Genomic DNA, 19,338 nt, shown 5'->3' on the forward strand with positions numbered 1-19,338 from the left:
TACAGTCGTATTCTTCAGTGACTTGTACGAGGAGAACTTGACTGTGACGGCATATTAGGGCCAAGTACGAATAAAAATAAAAATACAAACCCGGGGAGGGGAGGTAATATTTCAAGAAAAAAGTTGCAAATTTACTAGATTAAAGTGGCAAATCTACAAGAAAAAAAAGTTGCAGATTTAAGAGATTTAAATTGGCAAATCTGCGTGGGAAAAAAGTCGCAGATTTACGAGAAAAAAGTGAAAAAAAGCAACTTTAATCTGGTAAACTTTTTACTCAAAATATGACCCCCCTCCTCCTGATCCGTATGTTTTTTTTACACATTCTGGCTGTATGTAATATCCTCCAATATTCTCTAGGGTTGAAATTTGGAATTTGCAAGTATTTCAATGAGTGTCCTATTAAGGGTTAACTCTTACTGGCCATGCAGAATAAGGCATAAATAACTACTTAATAATGACTAATTAACAGCCAATATGTTACTAATTTGCATGCTAATAAGCAACTAATTAATGTTGAATACGTTTACCTTAATATAAAGTGTTACCAAAAAATGTTATAGGACCATTACCTTCCATTAATAATAAGACTACATTCAATATTGGACGGCATATGACATGCCATCACATGACCCTGTGTCCCTGAAATATAGCAGTTTCTTTACTTATCAGGGATTCTGGTACCAAGTATAATTTTCTAGCCTCTGAAAAATTCATCATGCATATATTTGGCTCACTTGGTAAATGAATGAATGCACTCCTGCAGTCAACAAGGCTCATATCCTCCACAGGGGATGTATTAATGTTTGATGAGTTAATTACCGCTGTAGCATTTCCTCATCTCATCCGGGCAGGACACATACTGCTAGACAAATCGTAAAGCATCACCTCCGACCGCTCTGTTACTGTTTCTGTCTGTTTCTGTCTCCCTTCCCTTGCCAGATCGTAACGTAGGGTCTCGAGGCGGACCTGGTCCGGCCACAGGTCCGGGACCAGTGGCCAATTTTAACCGATCCACCGAGGATCTCCAGATTAAACAGCAATCTGCCAACTATGGCCGCCTGCGTGAGTGTCTACACTGTAAAAAAAATTTTTGTTTAATTTACGGTAAAATACCACCAGCTGTGGTTGCCAGAATTTTACCGTAAAAAAAAAAAAGTGAGTGCGTTTTCTACTGTAAATTTAAATGTAAATACGATCAAAAACTGTAATTTAGACTGAATATTCATGTTGTTTTTAGGGTAATTGTGTCCTTGGGACATTATGGTATGTCTCCATTAATTTTACATGAATTGATATTTTTACAAAACTGTGTTATCAAAAGTTTTGTACTATTCCTTGATTTACGGTAATTTAAAGTGTCTGTTACGGTGATGTGCAATTTTTTTATTTTACGCCCTATTTCTCATGCAATTTGATAGTGTTTTACTGTAATTTCTACAAATATTTTTTACAGTGTATTTAAGGGCTCATCGTTTCTGCTTTCAACTTGCATGAAGACCAGAAATACCTCTTACTCTTTTCAGTTTTTTTGTTTTTTTTTGTTATTTAAGAGTCTCCAAAAGCTCCAAATAATCCAGACTTGTTGACTCCATCCAGACTAGAAAACAAAGCAGCGTGGAGCCCTACTGTAAATTTACCTCTAAAGTTCTGGCTGTAAACTCCATGAGGCCAGTTTCAGTTTGATGATGATATACCAAGTAAAACTGGAGACAAGCTCAAATATTTTGTATAAGATTATAGAACTGAAAAAATGAAAAAAAATAGTTTTCAGAGTGAGTTTGTTTTCAAATTCAGTTAGTTTTAATTTGTTTTTAGAGTGAGTTTGCTAGTTTTAATTAGTTTTTATTTTTTGGAAAATGCTTACTTTTAGTTTAGTTTTTATTAGTTTTAGTGTTAGTTTTAGTTTTTTTTGTAATGGGGTATTTGTTGGGGGCCAGATTCAATAAGGTCACAATAAATGTTTCCTTTATTTCCTTTGTCTGATCCATCTCAGCCCCAATAAGTTTATTAAGTCATAAAACCAGATAGATGAAATAGATTTAATATCAACCAAAAAGATTTACGTATGAAAAAAGTTGACAAAGATGAAAACGAAGGACATTTTCATTATAATTCTAGTTAGTTTTAGCTAGTTTTGTAACCACAAAATACAGTTTCAGTTAGTTATTGTTTTTTTTATTTTTTAAACTCTCGTTTTTATTTCTAGTTCAGTCAACGAAAATGTTTTTTCAACTCTACTTTTTGTTATTTCGTTGGTTTTCGTTAACTATAATAACCTTGTTACATATCAGTCCAATGTGCTTATGATGAAAAAGGGGAGAAGAGGTATTAAAAAGTACTCTCTACCTTATTGCTTTACCTTGCTCTTTATTGGTTATAAATGGTTACTGTAACTGTATTCACTTGCCGTATTTTGTAGCTCAATTTACTGTAAACTATGTCAGATCATAAATGATCTAAATATTTATCATGTAATTAAGATGTTATGACTGTTTTGTTGTTTTTTACTCCAGGTCACGCCCAGAGTAGGAGCATGAATGATATTGCAGATACTCCCAGCACAGACCAGGTGATGATTTCAATCTTCTGCACAAATTATAATACACATTAAAGCAGTGGTTCTCAACCTTTTTTTAGTCATGTTCCCACTGTAAAATATTTTTTCAGCCAAGAACCCCCTAACCAGGGCAAAGCATTTCTGGTTGGGGAAAAAAAAGCCTTGAAAACAGAGCGCTGTGCCATCAGTGTCTGATTTATTACACTTTGGAACTGATAAACACATACAAAATTCAAACATTTGAAAAAAAACTTTCTCAAACATTTTAACCCATAAGAACCCATGGTGACACCTGTGTAACAAACACTTTAAATCTTCTAGAATCTCCCATATTCAGCTTTATGCTTCACCTAAACTCATTAAATGCCTAAACTACTATGTGTACAAAATATGTGTGTGACTGGAAACAGAAATGTGAAAAAGTAGCTAATTTTAAAAAGCTTATTTTTTGTTACTAGGCTAAGTTTAAACCCATTTAACAATTCCAATCCGTTAACAGGGTGTCCTGTATTACATTTAACTTGTTCTGACCATATTTCTTGATCAAATTAAAGTCACAAATTTGATAGGCCTATATGTTATGGAGATGCAAAAGAAAAAGGCAAATTTGTGTCTCTGTCAGCAGAAAATGTGTCTAGTTTTTTTTCTATTTTAAAATAAGAAATATCATAAACAGAAATACCATAAACACTCAATGTAACATATATGTGACATCACAGATCTTTAGGGGTTGTATTTTTTTTTTTTTTAAACATCAGAAATGTGTTCATGTGGTCCACTTATAGAACATATCCTTTAAGGATAACTGGGTCTGGGTTCTTATGGGTTAAATGTTAATAATCCATGACTAAATTTATTGAAAATATTTCTCATCACTAAAATGTAGTGATTCAAACTAATGTAGTAAAAACAGTGACCATATAACCATTTAAAACTACAACTGCTACGCTTCAACCACGACTCCATCTTTGAGTTTTCAGGTGATTGACAGGTGATGCCAGGTGATTGACAGGTTGGGTCCAACCATCCTGGTATGGGGGACACTCTGGGTTTTTAGGATCAGGAAATTGAATAGCCTACTGAATATAAAATTCATTTTATGAACTTATACTTAAATAATTATTTTTAAAGGATTTTATGCATGGATGCTACTTTTTAAATGTACACTGTAAAACCCTTGAAACGTGTTGTTTCAACTTAAATATTTGAGTGTCCATGCTTCAAAAGACAACAGAGTTAACTCAAATGAATCTTGCTATTTGACTCAATATTTTAAGTTAAAATGACTTTTTGCATAAATCTTTGTTGTATTGAAAAGGAAAAAATAGTTATAATAACAATCAAGGGTAACACTTTACAATAACTCTCATTTATAAATGGTAAACAGATAGTTTATTAACGTTTGATCATCATTTATAAACCGCATATAGGCCATTTAGAATGGTAAATACATCATTTATTCATGTTTAACTAACTAAATAATTTATAAATGGCAAACAGGTGGTATATTAATGTAAGTTTATAAATAATTTACCATTAACAAACAATTAAATTATAATGAATTGCTTTTAATAGTTTTAGTTTCACTCATTATTACATTTTTAACACCATCTTAAGTATGTTAATGATTTTGAAATGATTCATATACCTTTAAGGAATTGGTTGAAACCATTTAAAGGTTAAATATGTAAAGCACTTTGTAAATGGTTAATAATTGGTTTATAAACCATCTATAAACATCATTTAGATGGTTATTGGAAAGTGTTACCCAAACAAGCAACATTGGGTTTGGCAACATTTACAGTGTATATTTTAAAATCTCACGTACCCCCATTTGGAACCTGGTCTCACAGGAATCCGTGAAATAGCCACGGAATCACTCAAATTTCCGTGAAACTGACACGGATTTCGCTACAAAGCAAGTTAATGACGTATATTGACATATCCCGTGGCTATTCCATGGATATTTGTTCCTATTGGTTTGTTCCAAGTCACGTGACTTTCAAGGTTTCGGTGGTCAGAACAAAAAACATGGCGGACAGTTCTCTCATTTTTAGTGAAAAAATCAATATTTTGACTATTTTAGTTTCTGCATAAAAATGGATTTTGATCACATTTCTAGCGAGAAATATGTGTATATATTTTCTAAATATTCACTCAGTGAATGTACATAATCACTTTGTATGTTGGAATAGCCACGGGATATGACTGTCATTAACTTGCATTGTAGTGAAATCCGTGTCAGTTTCACGGAAATTTGAGCGATTCCGTGGCTATTCCACGGATTTTGAGTTAAGCGAATCCGTGGCTATTTCACGGATTCCTGTGAGACCAGGTTGCCATTTGAGAACCACTGCATTAGAGAGTGATATTACCTGAGGTGATAAAAGATCACATGGCTTATCAACCTCAAAATCAACTTTTCCCTAAAGCAAATGTGTTTCATGGGCTTTTTTAAAATCGAATTTCATGTTTCTATCTTTTCTAGTGGTGCAATGTCTTTGTATCTGCATGAAAGCTATCTCATTTTCCACTTTGTTGTTTTCCATTATGGCAGAGATTACCTATCTCATGTCACAGTAAGGCGTTGTGTTGTGTTGAATTAATGTTTCTCTGGAGTGGTGCGAGCCATCCCTGTTCTAAGTATCATCAATCTTTCATTGCTGTTGCTTAGCGAGGTGACAGATAGTGATAGAGGAAGCGTGCAAACACATAACTCACTCATTTGTGTGGCCATAATGTGGCTTAAACCCAGTGACACATGCATGGACCGATGCAAGGGCATGCTGTTGTTGCTTGGGACAGGCTGCTGGGCTTTACAGCAGACAGGTCAGGATTAAGTGTCATTCACACTGATGACTAATATATAATAAATAAATGAATGAGAATTTGAAGTGAGTGTGTGATGTGGGTTATGAACTGTATGTGTTTGTACAACTACACTTCAATAAATGATTCTCTAGTCATTTCATTTGACTAAATATATTTGATAAAGTGCATTAAATTTAAATGTGTCCTTGATTTTGAGGCAGTTGTTTAAGTAACTTTAATATAAAAATGTTTGAGATAGAATCTACTTATTTTTACCATATTAAATATAATCTTTATGTGTATGTAATTCTAAAAGAGACTTTTGAATGAATCCAACACAATAGAATTAGTTCGTTTTTAATTGACACTTAACACTTCCTGTTAAGTTGTTATTAACTCAACTTGTAACGTAGTTAGATTTAATTAATAATATTGCGTGCAATCTGTTGCCCCAATTTTATTGAGTAGCTATTGTTTGTTTTGTTTACAGTGTACTGTACACTGTAATAAAATATTCTCTAGTCATTTCATTTTACTAAATATATTTGTTAAAATGTATTAAATATAAATGCGTCCTTGATTTTGAGGCAGTTGTTTAAGTAACTTTAATATAAAAATGTTTGAGATAGAATCTACTTATTTTTACCACATTAAATATAATCTTTATGTGTATGTAATTCTAAAAGAGACTTTTGAATGAATCCAACACAATAGAATTAGTCCAATTTTAATTGACAGGCACTTCCTGTTAAGTTGTTATTAACTCAACTTGTAACATAGTTAGATTTAATTAATAATATTGCATGCAATCTGTTGCCTCAATTATGTATTAAATATAAATGCGTCCTTGATTTTGAGGCAGTTGTTTAAGTAACTTTAATATAAAAATGTTTGAGATAGAATCTACTTATTTTTACCACATTAAATATAATCTTTATGTGTATGTAATTCTAAATCAAGAGAATTTTGAATAAATCCAACACAATAGAATTAGTCCGTTTTTATTTGACACTTAACACTTCCTGTTAAGTTGTTATTAACTCAACTTGTAACATAGTTAGATTTAATTAATAATATTGCGTACAAACTGTTGCTTCAATTTTATTGATTAGCTATTGTTTGTTTTGTTTACAAATGATTCTGTAGTCATTTCATTTGACTAAATATATTTGATAAAATGTATTAAATATAAATGTGTCCTTGATTTTGAGGCAGTTGTTTAAGTAACTTTAATATTAAAATGTTTGAGATATAATCTACTTATTTTGATCACATTAAATATAATCTTTATGTGTATGTAATTCTAAATCAAGAGAATTTTGAATGAATCCAACACAATAGAATTAGTAATTTTCTTATTAACAGGCACTTCCTGTTCAGTTAATATTAACTTGTAACGTAGTTAGATTTAACGAATAATATTGCGTGCAATCTGTTGTATCAATTTTATTGAGTAGCTATTGTTTATCTTTTTTTTTTAAATGTTAGTGTATGAGGACGAGTACTGGCTTTCCACACTGTAAAAAAGTGTTAATAACAACTTAACAGGAAGTGCCTGTCAATTAAAAAACAGATTAATTCTATTGTGTTGGATTCATTCAAAATTCTCTTGATTTAGAATTACATACACATAAAGATTATATTTAATGGGATCAAAATAAGTAGATTCTATCTCAAACATTTTTATATTGAAGTTACTTAAACAACTGCCTCAAAATCAAGGACGCATTTATATTTAATAGATTGGTAACACTTTACAATAACCATCATTTATAAATGGTAAACAGATAGTTTGTTAATGTTTAATCATCATTTATAAACCGTATATAGGCCATTTAAAATGGTAAATGCATAATTTATTAATGTTTAACTAACTACATCATTTATAAATGACAAATAGATGGTATATTAATGTAAGTTTATAGTTACTTTATCACTAAAAAACAATTAAATTATAATTAATAGTTTATTAATCGTTTTAGTTGCACTCATTATAACATTTTTAACACCATATTAAGTATGTTAATGATTTTGAAATGATTCATTTACCTTTAAGATATTGGTTGACATTTTTTTAAGATTAAATATGTATAGCACTTTGTAAATGGTTAATAACTGGTCTATAAACCATCTATAAACATCACTTAGATGGTTATTGTAAAGTGTTACCATATGAAAGTTATTTAAACAACTGCCTCAAAATCAAGGACGCATTTATATTTAATACATATACAATAAAATATATTAAGTAAAATGAAATGACTACAGAATCATTTATTACAGTGCAGTTATAAGTGGTTGGCCGGATGTTCAAATGTATCTCCAGGCCGACAGTAGGTCACATGTGACAATGAACAAGTGATAGTTTGTTACTGCGTGTGTTTGTGTGCCACATTGTCTGTGTCAATATTGAACTGGCACCAGGAAAAACATGGATCTGGTTGTCCGGTCCGCGTGCTCGGCCCTCACATGTAACTCCAGATTCAGGCTGTGAGTTATTGGAAAGGCTCTCCATCACTGGGTGTTATTGTGCCGCCGTCCAATTTCCTGTCACACCTTTACATGCAATCAGACAGGTCAGGTTAGCTCGCCATCCCTTTTTCAGTCCCAGCTGTGTCAGATTGCATTTGTTTTGCCTCTCTGATTGCTGTTTCTAGAGGTTAATACTCATGGAGGGTTGTTATCTTGCAAATGTATGCTGATTTAACGACGCCCTCCCAGACTTCTGTCAGGTTTAGAGACACTGTTAGCAACAAATGATGAGAAGATGAAACTGTAATGATCCCTGTAGGGAGATCCGGTCATTACAGCCACAAGTAGTTAGCTATTTCACATTACACTGCAAAAAAAGGTGTTTCTAAAAACAAGATAAAACACTAAATCTGAGGGAAATGATCTTGCTGCATGGACAGATAATTTACCTTGACAAGATTTCTTAAATTAAGATTATTAAATGTAGAAATAGGCATGTTATACGCTTAAAATAAGAAATTGCGTCTTAAAACGAGAAATTTTCTAACACTTCTAAATCTAAAGTTTTTTTTTATCTTGGTAAGAAACAAATAATCATCAGGTCACTCTGCTCGGGCCAGTTCATCGCTGCTTGCAGCTTTAATTTATCTAGAAATTAGCATGTTGAACGCTTAAAATAAGAAATTAACTCTTAAAACAAGATAAATTAAAGCTGCAAGCAGCGATTGATTAATTTCAAGTGAAATTATCTGTCCATGCAGCAAGATCATTTCCCTCAGATTTAGTGTTTTTATCTTGTTTTTAGACATACCTTTTTTTCAGTGTATCACATATGACAAAGAAAATGATGAAACACTCACAAGCCATTTTTGCTTAACCCTTTGATGCACAACATATTGACCCCCTTCTAATGTACAACATGGGTCAAAAATGACCCGCCTTCATTTCCCAAGTTATTTAATGCTGCTGTGTGTTTCTGTGCTCTATCTTTTGATATCAACTTATTTTATGATTGAATATTCCAAGAATTATTTAAATATCTTGTTATTGATAACAACAGATTATTATTTCCATTTTGCCTCTCATACTTTATGAAGAAAAAACGTTTTTGTATTATTACATAGCTAACTACTTGGCTAAGTAGCTTGCTAAGCTAACTACTTAGCCAAGAAGTCAGCTAAGTAGTTAGCTTAACAAGCTACTTAGCTAAATACTTAGCCAAGAAGTTAGCTAGGTAGTTAGCTTAGCAAGCTACTTAGCTAAATAATGGATGTGGGTCATTTTTGACTCATGTTGTGCATTAGAAGAGTAGTGTCACAAAAAGGGATTTTTTAAAAAAATGAATAAAGGAAAACATAAATGTATGATGATCAAAAACATGATGATCAAAAACAAACTAATTGAGGAAAACCTGGAATACTGAATGATGAAAATAATTTATTGCAAAGATATAGAATATAAAAACTCTGTTGGGTCACTTTAGACCCATGTGGTGCATCAAATTGTTAAAAGAAATGACTGAAACAATGAAATGACTGATAACCAAAATATTATTTTAGATAATGAATTGTACAATTGTTTTGGAGATAAAAAAGTAAAGTAAAAAAAATAAAAATCTAGGAGAAACATAATGCTGCAAAGAACAAAAAAAATAAATAAATATGAGTGTGTTGTAAAAAATGTCTTTCCATGTTCTCTCTCTGTCCCTGCACTTCCTGTAGCTAAAAAATAAATTCATGAAGAAAATCCCCAGAGATGCAGAAGCCTCCAACGTCTTGGTGGGTGAGGTGGATTTTCTGAACAAACCCTTTGTAGCCTTTGTCCGCCTGGCCCAGGCTACAACACTAGGAGGTCTCACTGAGGTCCCCGTCCCAACCAGGTGAAGTAATCTAGTCTTTCACATCTTCAGCCTCACTCAACAAAGCCCTTTTCACTGATACCTGCCTCACATTTCTCTTATCACTATACAGATTCCTGTTTATTCTCTTGGGACCCCAAGGAAAGGCCAAGTCCTATAACGAGATCGGCCGAGCAATAGCAACCCTAATGGTGGATGATGTAAGTGTGCTTCCAAACTGTTTCCACACATACCTTCTTTCAGGGTTGGGCGATATGGACCAAAAGTCATATCAGTGGCGGTTCGAGACCAATTTTACTGTGGGGGCCAATGAGGGGCCAGTGTTTAATCACATTAGCACATGAAAGAATGGCATAGATGATATTTAAACATTCAAAATCTTTGAATGTCTTGAAAAAGACACAAAATGACCAAAAAAGACACAAAATGACCAAAAAAATACACAAAATGAGAAGACAGAATACCCCCAAAAAAAAACCCACAGAAGACATAAAAATTACGAAAAAAGACACAAAATAACTTAAACAGACACAAAAAAGAAACATAAATGACACCAATGACAAAAAAAGACACAAAATGACCAAAAAAGACACAAAAAAGACACAAATGTCCAAAAAAGACACAACGAAATGAAATGAAAAGGATTCAAAAATGGACAAAATAGCCCTATAAGACTCCAGAGAGTTAAACTATTATACAATGTACACATTCTGGGTTTCTTTTATGTACAATGAGATATTGTTTGAACAAAAAAAATGTTAGAATTGTTCCATTGTTCATTGTTCTAAATTCATCATTTTATTATTAATTTGACACAGGGGCCACAGCAGGGGCCAAAGGCTTCTTCACAGGGACAGTGGCCCCTGTAGGCCCCTGTGAAGAACTGCCACTGAGTCATATCCCTATATATTTAGGCTGAATATCGATATACGATATATATCCTGATATTTTTATCACAAAGTGACAGCAAATGTTCAGTCAAAGTCAAATATGACATGTCACAAGTAGCTTTATTAAAACTGTTTATTAAAGTCAACATAAATACTGTATAACAGCAGTACCTTTTTGTTAAATCAAAGATCCATAAAGTGCACATTTAAATAATAATATATCTTAAATAAAAATAGCCTATGAAATAGAATAGGCCAATGGTGGTATAGTTTCTCCAAAAGTAGCTGAAAAATACAGTTATATATGGGTGGTCTGTGGCCTAGAGGTTAGGAAATCAACTTGTTACCACAGGGGTCTCTGGTTCAAATCCCAGGATTCATGGGTCAAGAACTAGCAACAAATTACCAGATTATAATATGTCAAAAAATGACTCCATCGAAAAAACATTTTTGTCAAAAATTGTCAACTTTTAATATGCCTAGAAATGCTTAAAATGGGTAAATTATAGTCTGTTGAAACATATTACAGCATCATATGGTCAGAAATATTCATATTTATTTGAGAAAAGAATAACGAACATTACAAAAGAACTAAATATGACAAACCCTAGTAAGGGCAGCATTTATATATAAAGAAAGAAAAAAATTGAACTACATCGATAAATGCGATATACAGTACAGGCCAAAAGTTTGGACACACCTTCTCATTCAATGTGTTTCCTTTATTTTCATGACTATTTACATTGTAGATTCATCAAAACTATTAATGAACACATGTGGAATTATGTACTTAACAAAAAAGTGTGAAATAACTGAAAACATGTCTTATATTCTAGTAAGCAAAGGGTGGTTACTTTGAGGAATCTAAAATACAAGACATGTTTTCAGTTATTTCACACTTTTTTGTTAAGTACATAATTCCATATGTGTTCATTCATAGTTTTGATGCCTTCAGTGAGATTCTACAATGTAAATAGTCATGAAAATAAAGAAAAACGCATTGAATGAGAAGGTGTGTCCAAACTTTTGGCCTGTACTGTATATCCTGATATTTTTATCACAAAGTGAGAGCAAAAGTTCAGTCAAAGTCAAATATGACATGTCGCAAGTAGTTTTATTAAAACTGTTTATTTAAGTGAACATAAATACTGTATAACAGCAGGAGTACCTTTTTGTTAAATCAAAGCTCCATAAAGTGCACATTTAAATAACAATATATCTTGAATAAAAATAGCCTATGAAATAGAATAGGCCAATGGTGGTATAGTTTCTCCAAAAGTAACTGAAAAATACAATTATATATGGATGGTCTGTGGCCTAGAGGTTAGGAAATCAACCTGCTACCACAGGGGAAGCTGGTTCGAATCCCAAGAGTCACAGGTCAAGAACTAGCAACAAATTACCAGATTATATGTCCAAAAATGACTCCATTGAAAAAAACCCTCATACTATATAGTATGTCTAATAAAATATTTTTTTCCATGAAACAATGTGATTTATTATTGACAGATAATAATAATAATAATAATAATAATAATGAATTACATCTAATGATGTTTATCTGAATGATTTTAACTTAACATAAAAAACACACTGCAATTGTTCCTATTTATGAACTTGTACTTCAATAAATACAGTCATGGAAAAAAATATTAGACCACCCTTTTTCTTTTTTTCAATTTCTTGTTAATTTTAATGTCAGACAAATATAATAATAACAACAAAAGTAGCTCATGACAGATCCATTTTCCACTGTTTTATTGATTATGATTTTGATTATTATCAAGAAAACAATGGAAAATGTCTAGACATCAGCTCTTAAATTAAACTCATGAGCTATTTTTGTTGTTATCATTATATTCGTCCAAACAAATGTACCTTTAGTTGTACCAGGCATTAAAATGAATAATACATTGACGAAAAAAGGGGTAGTATAATCATTTTGTCCATGACTGTATAACTTGGCTTTTTAATATGCCTAGAAATGCTTAAAATGGTCAATTATAGTCTGTTGAAACATATTACAGCATCATATGGTCAGAAATATTTATATTTATATGAGAAAAGAATAACGAACATTACAAAATAACTAAATATATGACAAATAAATAAATATGACAAACCCTAGTAAGGGCAGCATTTATATATAAAGAAAGAAAAATATTGAACTACATCGATAAATGTGATATAGTCCAATTCCATATCACATTTAAAAATATATTGATATATCGCCCAGCCGTACCTTCTTTGTTAGAATGTCCATGCTAAAACTGCCCCTGTCTCAGTAACCCTGTGGAAAGAGAAAGCATCATTTACTGTACTGGTTTTGAAGCCAAAATACATTCACCATCTGGAAGTGATGCAGATTGTTAAGCATCAGTTCGGAGCGGGGTTTCTGTTTGGATAATGAGTCACCCATGGCTTGCTAATAGGAATGTTCTCCCTTCTGAATGCTATTTTAGTTTTTATTGCTTCCTATATCATTAAGCACATCGCCGCACATGCTATTTAAATAGCAAATGCAAGTAGTAAAGAAATAATAGGCTGTTATTATAAATTGCCACAGTTGTGCACAAAAATAGTGCAACAATAAACCAGTGACAGTAAGGTTGGTGGTTAGTAGCCTGACCTCCATTTGAATTTGGCATCTTAATAGAGGCTAAATCGTCCTTCTGACAGCCCCGCCACCCTTACTTACTTAGGTCATATTCAAATACATGAATAAAAACCTGCAAGACTAATGACATTCCCATCAGCCTTGCACTGCAAAAAAGGTGTGTCTAAAAACTAGATAAAAACACTAAATCTGAGGGAAATGATCTTGCTGCATGGACAGATAATTTCACTTGACAAGATTTCTTAGTTTAAGATGATTAAATCTAGATATAAGCATGTTTAAAATAAGATATTAACTCTTAAAACAAGATAAATTATGTAACACTTCTAAATCTAAAGTTTTTTTATCTTGGTAAGAAACAAATAATCATCAGGTCACTCTGCTCGGGCCAGTTCATCGCTGATTGCAGCTTTAATATAGCTTGTTTTAAGAGTTAATTTCTTATTTTAATGCTTATTTCTAGATTTAATCATCTTAATTTTATCAATCTTGTCAAGTGAAATTATCTGTCCATGCAGCAAGATCATTTCCCTCAGATTTAGTGTTTTTATCTTGTTTTTAGACACACCTTTTTTGCAGTGTAGAAGTTGTGATGGTAGGTGTGGTCTAGAAAAGAACAGTAGCAGTAATATTAGTATTGTAATAGAACCATGGTCACCTGTCTCATATCACCAAAATTAAGGTTGCCCTCTGTGAAGTCTAATTGATCTTGTTTTAAGAGTTAATTTCTTATTGTAAGTGTTCAACATGCTTATTTCTAGATTTAACAACCTTAATTTTATAAATCTTGTCAAGTGAAATGATCTGTCCATGCAGCAAGATCATTTCCCTCAGATTTAGTGTTTTTATCTTGTTTTTAGACGCCCCTTTTTTTGTAGTGTGTGTTTAGTGCTGTGGATCCACACTATCCAGGTCACACTCATACACCCGCTAGACTCGATCATGGATCAATCATAGCTATCAATCATGATGTCACACCACAATTTTATAACAGCAATAATTAATTAAAACCAAACCAAAAAAAATTAAAGCTTCAACATACATCCGTGCTATAAAAAACTTCCTAAAATAGTAGAAACTATTGCAGTATATTTTATGTTACAAGTGGTATATTTTATGTAAGTCTTCTGCTTTACTAAAGGGCCCCAGTCTGACCTTTTGTTCAGAACAGAACTGTAACAACTGGTATAAAACAAAATAATGAACTGTAGGATCTGGGATTTTTCAGACACTAGAGGCTGTGGAATTTTAATATAAACAATATAGGTTGAATTCCTTTTAAGGTTAAAGAGTAGACTTAGCAGTGTGCTCGTTCACGGGGAAAACGTGCCCATACGTTGGGTATGGGCTGGAACGTTTGAATTAAATGATCTGACAAAGACAGAAAAAGGCAGAGAGACTTCAGGCTTGATTAGAGCAGTGATTCCCAACAGGGGGGGCCCGACCTAGCCATGGGGGCGCCAAAGATCCACGGGGGGTCGCGAAGCCCTCTTGATTTTAAGGGGTGTAATAAATCTAATGTGTTAAATATAGATGAGTCAGCATTTATAATTAATTAATTAATTAAATTAATAATTAATAAACATTTATTAATTTATTTAAATAAAAAAAATCACAATAGAAAAGTTTAAAAATAAAGGCTATATCGTGAGAATAAGGACATGTGTAACATCCCTCCTGCAGTATACACAGGTAACCTCACCTAGTGGTAACCTCACCTAGCGATAACCTCACCTAGTGGTAACCTCACCTAGCGGTAACCTCACCTAGCGGTCACCTCACCTAGTGGTAACCTCACCTAGCACTAACCTCACCTAGCGGTAACCTCACCTAGCGCTAACCTCACCTAGCGGTAACCTCACCTAGCACTAACCTCACCTAGCGGTAACCTCACCTAGTGGTAACCTCACCTAGTGGTAACCTCAACTAGCGGTAACCTCAACTAGCGGTAACCTCACCTAGCGCTAACCTCACCTAGCGCTAACCTCACCTAGCGGTCACCTCACCTAGTGGTAACCTCACCTAGCGCTAACCTCACCTAGCGCTAACCTCACCTAGCGCTAACCTCACCTAGCGGTAACCTCACCTAGCGGTAACCTCACCTAGCGGTAACCTCATCTAGCGGTAACCTCATCTAGCGCTAACCTCAACTAGCGGTAACCTCAACTAGCGGTAACCTCACCTAGCGCTAACCTCACCTAGCGCTAACCTCACCTAGCGCTAACCTCACCTAGCGGTCACCTCACCTAGTGGTAACCTCACCTAGCGCTAACCTCACCTAGCGCTAACCTCACCTAGCGCTAACCTCACCTAGCGGTAACCTCACCTAGCGCTAACCTCACCTAGCGGTAACCTCACCTAGCGGTCACCTCACCTAGTGGTAACCTCACCTAGCGCTAACCTCACCTAGCGCTAACCGCTAGGTTGTAACAACAGAAACACAGAGCTAATGGACAAATGGCGAAGCGTCAGGGAGACGAAAATGCTGAGTATCTCAAAAAGAAAAAGAGAGGGTACCATGAAAGTCACATTGAGTTCGGCTTCATAGAAGCAATGGACAAAATTAGAGCCGAATGCATCTTTTACAGTGAGAAACTGGCAAATGAAAGCAGTAAATATTAATCATAAATTTTTGAGCGACGGCTCCGATGGAAAGTTTAACATATAAGCGACAGATAACCAGATATTTTGCTTGTGCCTACACTGTCCTGGGCCCTTTAGAGGTTGAGGGCCCCTGGGCAATTGCCCAGTTGCCCATGTGGTTCATCCGGCCTTGCTCACAGTGCATGGCTAAAGAATCTTATTTGTTGTTTCAACAGGACTGTATACTGATGTCTCCCCATCTATCCAGTGACAAAATGCTCACTGGGCTTATAGCTGTGCTAACTTCATCTTTATGTGCCCACAAAGTAGCGGGCTAACAAAGAGGCAGAAAACCAAAGATTGCAAGTTTTAATAAAAATTTCTCCTTAAATGGTTAACTTTATTATTTAATGTTAAGTTAATGCAGACATCCTTTTTATTCAATTTATAGTTATTTCTGGAGTTAAGTCAACCTAGAAACTCAGCAGGAGAGCACAAACACCAACACATTCAGTGACTTTTCTACACACCAGAGTCAAGCTGTTTGTGTGGGAGTCAGTGAAGATGCCACATACCACTGATGTGAAACATCATTTTTCTTTATCTGCCCTCGGCTTCAGATACCTTCTGCTTTAATATTAAAAAGTTTCACTCTGATATCAGTTTGTGCTAAAACACTGTGTGTTCTTTGCATTGCAGTCCTAATGATCTGCAGCCTTTACATCGTCCAGGACCTTTTAGGACAGTGGTTCGCAACCTTTTTCTTGAAGGACCCACATTTTTACCATTGTTAACTTTGGCGACCCCCCATTGTCCATTGCTTCTATGAAGCTGAACTCAGTGTAACTTTCATGGTACCCTCTCTTTTTCTTTTTGAGATTTTCAGCATTTTCGTCTCTCTGACGCTTCGCCATTTTACCATTAGCTCTGTGTTTCTGTTGCTAGGTGAGGTTACCGCTAGGTGAGGTTACCACTAGGTGAGGTTACTGCTAGGTGAGGTTACCGCTAGATGAGGTTACCGCTAGGTGAAGTTACCGCTAGGTGAGGTTACCGCTAGGTGAGGTTACCACTAGGTGAGGTTACCGCTAGATGAGGTTACCGCTAGGTGAGGTTACCGCTAGGTGAGGTTACCGCTAGGTGAGGTTACCACTAGGTGAGGTTACCACTAGGTGAGGTTACCGCTAGGTGAGGTTACCGCTAGATGAGGTTACCGCTAGGTGAGGTTACCACTAGGTGAGGTTACCGCTAGGTGAGGTTACCACTAGGTGAGGTTACCGCTAGATGAGGTTACCGCTAGGTGAGGTTACCGCTAGATGAGGTTACCACTAGGTGAGGTTACCGCGAGGTGAGGTTACCACTAAGTGAGGTTACCACTAGGTGAGGTTACCGCGAGGTGAGGTTACCACTAAGTGAGGTTACCACTAGGTGAGGTTACCACTAGGTGAGGTTACCACTAAGTGAGGTTACCACTAGGTGAGGTTACCGCGAGGTGAGGTTACCACTAAGTGAGGTTACCACTAGGTGAGGTTACCACTAGGTGAGGTTACCGCTAGGTGAGGTTACCGATACGTGAGGTTACCGATACGTGAGGTTACCGCTAGGTGAGGTTACCACTAGGTGAAGTTACCACTAGGGGAGGTTACCGTTAGCGAGGTTACCACTAGCGAGGTTACCACGAGGTGAGGTTACCGCTAAGTGAGGTTACCGCTAGGTGAGGTTACCGCGAGGTGAGGTTACCACTAGGTGAGGTTACCACTAGGGGAGGTTACCGTTAGCGAGGTTACCACTAGGTGAGGTTACCACGAGGTGAGGTTACCACTAGGTGAGGTTACCGCTAGGTGAGGTTACCACTAGGTGAGGTTACCACTAGGTGAGGTTACCTGTGTATACTGCAGGAGGGATGTTACACATGCCATTATTCTCGCGATATAGCCTTTAATTTTAATCTTTTCAATAGTGATTTTTCTATTTAAATAAATGAAACATTTAATCTAGCCCTTTTTTAGTTGTTTTTGTCCCACTAATGAATTAAATGCTGACTCATCTATATTTAACACATTAGATTTATTACATCCCTTAAAATCAAGAGGGCTTCACGACCCCCCCCATGGATCTTTGGCGCCCCCTTGGGGGGTCGGGCCCCCCCTGTTGGGAATCACTGATTTAGGAAACTAGAACTGGACCAATGCCCAAGTCATTGCCAATTAGTATCAACACTTTGATTATCCTCCCTCCTCTTGACTCAGTGTTTCCAGGGCATGATTTGTTACTGAGTGACAGCTGTTTTTGAATGTAATCCAACTGAGGCCAAAACGTCAATAAGGCTTCCACAGTTTGTGTTTAACAAGTCTCCAGACGCCGTCAGAGAGGATGGGAAAGAGTCAAATCCCAATTATAAGAGTAGTACTGAACATACTGATCCCTATCACCATGATATTTTCTCTTTTTCTCTCTCTCCATCTCCCAGCTTTTCAGTGATGTAGCCTACAAGGCCAGAGACCGTGAGGACCTTATCGCAGGCATAGATGAGTTTTTGGACGAGGTGATTGTGCTGCCTCCTGGAGAATGGGATCCCAAAATCCGCATTGAGCCGCCAAAGAAAGTTCCCTCAGCAGACAAAAGGTTGGAGTTTTCCTCAACACCTCAGTAATGCACATTAAACCTCTGAAGTCCAGGAGATTTTGGTTCAAATTTGCATTAATTTCTGTCTCTGTTTATCATCTTTCAGTCTGTCCTTACATCACATGCATGGCTCCTTTTTCTCCACACAAACTTGCCTATCAGTCAGATTTTTCATTATATTTTAATTAACAAAGTATAAAGCTGCCAGGAACCCAAAATACAAACAAAAGACACAGGTGTCTATGGAAAAGTACCATTTTTTTAACCATTTATACACACAGCAGAAAAATAAAACTACAAAACAGTCTATTTGCATGTAAATTGAAAATAGTAATAGTTTTCATTGTAGAAAGAAAATTCACAATTTAAAAATGGTTTAGAAACATAAATGTCACACTGTGAAAGCTCCTATGATTGAACTTTCAACTGGCTTTCTCAGCTTGTCTACATATCATATATAAATAAAGTTATTACTGTAAATAAAACATGTGTATTTTCAATAAATAGATGGACTCCAGAGGGTTAAGATCTCAGCACTTTGTGGCACAATGAGCAATATGCCATCAGTTTAACTGAATGAGGTCTTGTTTTGTCAATTTAGAAGTTTGAGCTTTATACAGGATGCAGTACACTGTAAAAAAAAAAAAAAAAAAAAAAAAAAAACCCTGTTGTTTTTACGGTAAAAAAACAGCAGCTGTGGTTGCCAGTAATAAATACGGTGCAACTTTTTCTAATATTACGGTAAAATGACATTAGCACTGTTGATTTCCCGTTTAAGATTGCCATTTTTGTCCATATTTTACCGTAAAAAATAAAACGTTTTTCCATCAAAACTAACGTTGTTCTGCCATATAATTGACAAGAAAATACTTATGCCACATAAATAAAAGATTTTACCATTGAATTTTACAGTATATTTTTGTTGGAT

The 19,338-nt window shown here is 35.0% G+C and overlaps 1 protein-coding gene across 1 annotated transcript in view; it reads left to right on the forward strand.

The window, feature by feature from the left end:
* slc4a5a (solute carrier family 4 member 5a) overlaps nucleotides 1–19,338 on the forward strand; it is an 81,682-nt gene that overhangs the window by 23,132 nt on the left and 39,212 nt on the right. Inside the window, exons 6-10 of the mRNA XM_059337459.1 lie at nucleotides 940–1,062; nucleotides 2,514–2,569; nucleotides 9,562–9,719; nucleotides 9,811–9,898; nucleotides 18,256–18,410. Coding sequence (XP_059193442.1) covers nucleotides 940–1,062; nucleotides 2,514–2,569; nucleotides 9,562–9,719; nucleotides 9,811–9,898; nucleotides 18,256–18,410 — 580 coding nt within the window. The remainder of the gene's footprint in view (nucleotides 1–939; nucleotides 1,063–2,513; nucleotides 2,570–9,561; nucleotides 9,720–9,810; nucleotides 9,899–18,255; nucleotides 18,411–19,338) is intronic.

The sequence above is a fragment of the Centropristis striata genome, chromosome 7 (genome assembly GCF_030273125.1).
Source record: "Centropristis striata isolate RG_2023a ecotype Rhode Island chromosome 7, C.striata_1.0, whole genome shotgun sequence".
NCBI lineage: Eukaryota > Metazoa > Chordata > Actinopteri > Perciformes > Serranidae > Centropristis > Centropristis striata.